Source organism: Pteropus vampyrus, unplaced genomic scaffold, assembly GCF_000151845.1.
Source record: "Pteropus vampyrus isolate Shadow unplaced genomic scaffold, Pvam_2.0 Scaffold173, whole genome shotgun sequence".
Taxonomy (NCBI): domain Eukaryota; kingdom Metazoa; phylum Chordata; class Mammalia; order Chiroptera; family Pteropodidae; genus Pteropus; species Pteropus vampyrus.
This window is the reverse complement of record NW_011888954.1, coordinates 3,188,628-3,193,473: the sequence shown is the minus strand read 5'-3', so window position 1 is coordinate 3,193,473 and position 4,846 is coordinate 3,188,628. Positions and strand designations below refer to the sequence as shown.

Below are 4,846 nucleotides of genomic sequence, written 5' to 3'. Positions count from 1 at the left end.
ACCCCTGTACTATTGTCTGTATATCTATGAGTTTTTGTTTGTTTGTCTTGTTTGTTCATTTGTTGCTTTCTGTTTTATATCTCATAAGTGAAGTCATTTGGTTCTTGACGTTTTCTGACTGACCTATTTCTCTTAGCACGACACTCTCAAGATCTATCCATGTTGTCGCAAATGGCAATATTTCATCTTTTCTTATGGCTGAGTAATATTCCAGTGTATATATGTACCACAGCTTTATCTAATCATCTATCAAAGGACACTTCAGTTGTTTCCATGTCTTGGCCACTGTGAATAATGCTCACAGGGCTTTTATAAGGATCAAATGAAATCACGTTATGTGAAAGAAATGCTTTTCAGGTGTTAAGAACTATTATTAGAATCGGTGAATAATCTGGATGTTTGTAGAGCAAGGGAGGACTTGAGTGCCGGGCAGTGATGCTCTGAGAAGGCAATAAAATCTTTCATCCAGAATGGGCATATGTAGGAGGAAAATCAGGTCTTTGAAAAAAATCAGTAAGAAAAATCTGAACGGTAGAATATGTCAAAAAAAAAAGTGATTTTTTTCCTTTTCAAGTAAAGTTTGTTGTAGTTAAAGAAAAAGAACAGGGATGCCTGTAGGGTACAGGTGAAAATGCACATCTGGAATGCAGAAGGAGGGAGCGGGCGGACCAGAGCCTGGCTGTGGAGGCAGGTGAGGGCTGGCAGGAGACCTGCAGGGAGCTGGGGACCTGCCAAGACACACGCTCTCAGAGCACCAGCTCTGACCAGGCCTTCAGAGAACACGCTGACGTTTTCAGGAAATGCTTGGCCGCAGAGGTGCTCATTATTCTAGAAACGACTTGGCTTTGGGCAGCATTGGCACTCTTCTTATCTCTGTGATTTCCCCAAAGTGTTGTTCCAGAAGGAAGACTTGTGTCCAGGAGGTCTCAGGACTTACTTGGTTTTTCCATGGACCTTGGGGTCTCCTTTGCCAATGCAGTGCATATTATAAAGCAAGACATTCTTAGGAAAATGGGGTAAGTTAATGTAAGTTATAGCTGGCCTGTTCTAAGACCATCAAATCCCATGAATTCAGCCTGAATTTGAGAATTCATCCAACATTGAAAGCATATATAGGAGGTTGTCAGTTTTAAAAAATGCTTAATTTAGACTGTTTCCCCTGATTTTATAGGACCTTAAAAAAAATCACAGAGAAAGAAATGGTCATAAATATTTTGCTGAATAAGAAATAATCCTACTAATGTAAAGTTTTTGTCAAAATTCAGGATTATAGAAATAAATGAGTTACAGTTATTACAGAAATAAAATCTGAATGACGACATAAGCCCTTATTGAAAATTTATTTCACTCTCACTTTTCAGTGCTCTACAGTAACAGAGGCAAATTTCACCTCCAGATAAGAAAAGGAGGCTGAAGACTAGCTGAGTGGAGAGAAGTAAATCAATATGTATATATTGAGCATCTACTGTGGGTCACATAGATAGCCTAAGTCTCCTTTCATTCTCACCAGAGTGTATTCTTACAAAGTAGGTATAGTCACCCCCATTTCATAGATGAGTATACTGAGACCAAGGGAATGATTTTTGCCACAGGTCACATTGAAGTGGTAGGGCTAATATCCAGTTCACCTAATCTTAAATCTGAAGTCTTTTCCTTAACCTTCTCCTTTACCTTGAGAGTTTCTTGGGACTTTGGTTAAAAGCTGGCCAGGAGGTGGAGGGCTTATAAAGCTGGGTGGATTAGTAAATAGAAGAACAGCCTTCCCATTACAGAGGTACAGGGTTAGGGAGAATCCCTAACACTCCCCTGGCTCTGCTCTTCGCCTTCTTCCCACGACCTTCCTTCTTTCTTTTAGGTCAGGGTTTTTCGATCTTGGCTCTATTGGCACTTTAGACCAGGTAACTCTTTGTCATGGGGCTGTCCTCTGCATTTTAGGATGTTTAGTATCATCCCTGGCCTCTATCTACTAGGTATGAGTAGCAACGCTTTGCGGTCATAACAATAAAATATATCCCCAGACATTGCCAAATGGCTTCTGGATTTGGGAACCCTGCCCCCAGTTAAGAACCATTGTTTTATGGTGACCAACCAACCCAGTTTGTCCTGGACTGAAGGATTTGCCAGGGATTCAGTGCTAAAACCGGGATAGTTGGGGGCAAAGCGAGATGGTTGATCACGCTACAAATGAAATTTCATCTCCCGCTAAAATGAACTTTGTGGTGGGAAAGAGGCACTGTGCTGTTAACGTGGTTGTCCTGGCAATCTTCAGTTTCTCTAAGCTGTTGCTATACCAAACACTTCTGCCTAATACTCTTTTTTTCTCTGCTTCAACCCCTTCCCCCATTTCCCGTGTAAGCTGCCAGTCGGTAAGGAAAGTTACCGACTTCAGAGGGACTGTTTGAGTAACTGTGTGGGTCCGATTAGGATTGAAGAAGCCCAGAGGGAATGCTGGTGAGGGCGAGCATGAGAGAGAGAGAGAGAGAGACAGAGAGCGAGAGAGAGAGCAAGAGAGAGAGAGAGAGAGAGAGCGAGAGAGAGAGAGCGAGAGCTCCAGCGAGCTGGGAGGGGCAATTGGGTGCTGGACTAGAGAGAGCCCATTGAAGCGACAATACCTATGTGTGTTTACACAGGAATTCATGAATACTGGATGGGGGAAGGTTTTCAGCTCTGAGTTAACTTGGCCTCTGCCTAGGTGGTGTGAGCATTTTAATTTATTTGGTATTACAAAATATTTCTATGAATTACTCTGACAACATATTATGGGCATATTCTTGAGAGATATGGATAAAAGAACGGCCTCAAAAATGGTTTGTTATTAGGATTATTTTAGTTGTGTTGCTGAGAATATATTAGTAATAGTAATAAACATTATGGTTCTTTGCAAACTTACAAAGCACTTCCGAAATATATCATGTGCCCCTCAGCCTTCTGCTCTTGGTGCAGTTCTGAAGGTGATAAGTGACTGGCTGAGGTCAAATGCCAGGTGTTGCATCTGGATCACTGGGCACCACATCCTGTGACCTCCGTATTCCTCCAGTCTGAGGGAGAATGAGTCCTGTATGTAAGGGCTGAGTCTGCATTGCTGTAAATGTGGACGGTGAAAAGAGTGTAGAAATGGAAGGTATGAATCAGCTCTGCTGCCCTGACTCTGACAATGGCCCTTCCCGCTTCTCTACCTTCAGCAAGTGGGAGGTGAAGCAGGTTCCACGAGGGCAGTGCCTAAGACTCATGGTCACCTGGCTCCGGGGCTGATATTCTTGCTGATTCTATGCCTTCCTGCATGTTCTTTGACACAGGTGTTGGGGGTGTGATTTGCTGAGAATGATTGCTTGCATTTTCCTTGATTATGCAAACCAGTAGCTCTTGCCAAGAACTCTCCATGGCCTGAAGCTCTAAGCTGGTTCTCTCCCATTGGCTGACTTCCTTTCATTTTTAGGGGAGGCGTGTTGTTCAAGTTTCAGAGCTGTGATACCTGCCAGTGTCTCCTGGGAGTGAGGTACCTGGAGTTCAGGGACCCTAACTGGTGACAATGACAGCAGACGAGTTGGTTTTCTTTGTAAATGGCAAAAAGGTAAGCAGGAGCCGATCTCTGCACTGGCTTCCCTGCTCCCTGAGCAGGGATGCGTGTCCTCTGGAAGAGGCCTGTTCTTATTCTCTCTCTCTTGTGTTTTCTTCTCTCTCTCTCTCTCTTCTTTCAAAGGTGTCACTGCCTTTAGGGAGACATTGGGGAAAGAAGACCTTTTCAGGGCTAGAATGTAATCAAGATATTCAAGGGGCAAAGGAGTGAGGGGGAAGGAAGCAAGAAGTGAGGTGTCTGTGAGCTTCCCCCACCCAACCACGTCTCTATAGTAGTAGAGACACTGGCTCGAAACTGCAAAAGGGGGTCAGGGTTCCAGGTGAGACTTGAGGTCACGCACCGCACTTACACTTCTGCGTTTCATCGGATATATCCTAAGGCCTTTGTTGCTCTCTTTACTGGGAGAAGGAATAGGAACGTGTTTTCTTGTTAATGTCAGGTTATAAAATGTATACAGCCTTTGCTTCCGATACTTCATGTATGTAAATATAACAGATAACTTGTGTGAGGGCATCTACTGACATCTTGTGGCAAGCCAAATTTCTTTTTCATAAAGGGCTTGCTCTGCCCTCCCTTAGTTTTACATATAAATATTACAAATCTTTTACTTTGATAAAAATTGACCTCTTGGATTAACTTCATTAATGCCCAGGGTCCTAAGGAAGGTGGGGGTGGGGTGAGCCAGAGGGGGACTCGTGACATAGATACTAGTCCTTGCAGCACCGGAAGGATGAGGATTGTTGCAAATTCTAACGCAGGTGCAGGGAGAGAAAGTGCAAGCACGAGACATTGTCTCCATCCTCCACTCACCCTCCCTGCACTGGTGCTGACTTGCTCACGTCTGCTTCCACTCCCCAGCTGGGAGCGAAAGGGAAGTAACAGGGCAGCCATAGTTGTGCATTGTAAATGAGTGATGAATGTAGTGAACTTCCCAGTGGACAATTTTATTTGTTTTGCGATCGATATTGTCAGTTTTGAGTTGAGAAACAGAGTGACTGTTGAGATAATTTTCAAGGACAAAATATGCTTTGTAGGATATCTAGTGCTTAAATTGTCAGGGTGTGTTTGGGTGACTAGCAAGAAAATTCCATGAACCATTGCAACATCAGTGTTCCAAAGACTGTTGGATTCAGTTTGAGTGGCGTCACCTGGAGGCACTGGGGCATGGAGTCATCCACATTCTTCTGGGTTCAAAGTCGTCTCTCCATGCAAATTTCTTTTCAGAATTATCATCTGACTTCAAACCAAGAGGAAGAGTAAAAGCTTCCT

General features: G+C 43.6%; 1 protein-coding gene across 1 annotated transcript in view; it reads left to right on the top strand.

The window, feature by feature from the left end:
• Positions 1-3,529: 3,529 nt before the first annotated feature.
• Positions 3,530-4,846, top strand: part of XDH (xanthine dehydrogenase) — a 56,940-nt gene continuing 55,623 nt past the window's right edge. Inside the window, exon 1 of the mRNA XM_011370769.1 lies at positions 3,530-3,571. Within this exon, the coding sequence (XP_011369071.1) occupies positions 3,530-3,571 (42 nt within the window). The remainder of the gene's footprint in view (positions 3,572-4,846) is intronic.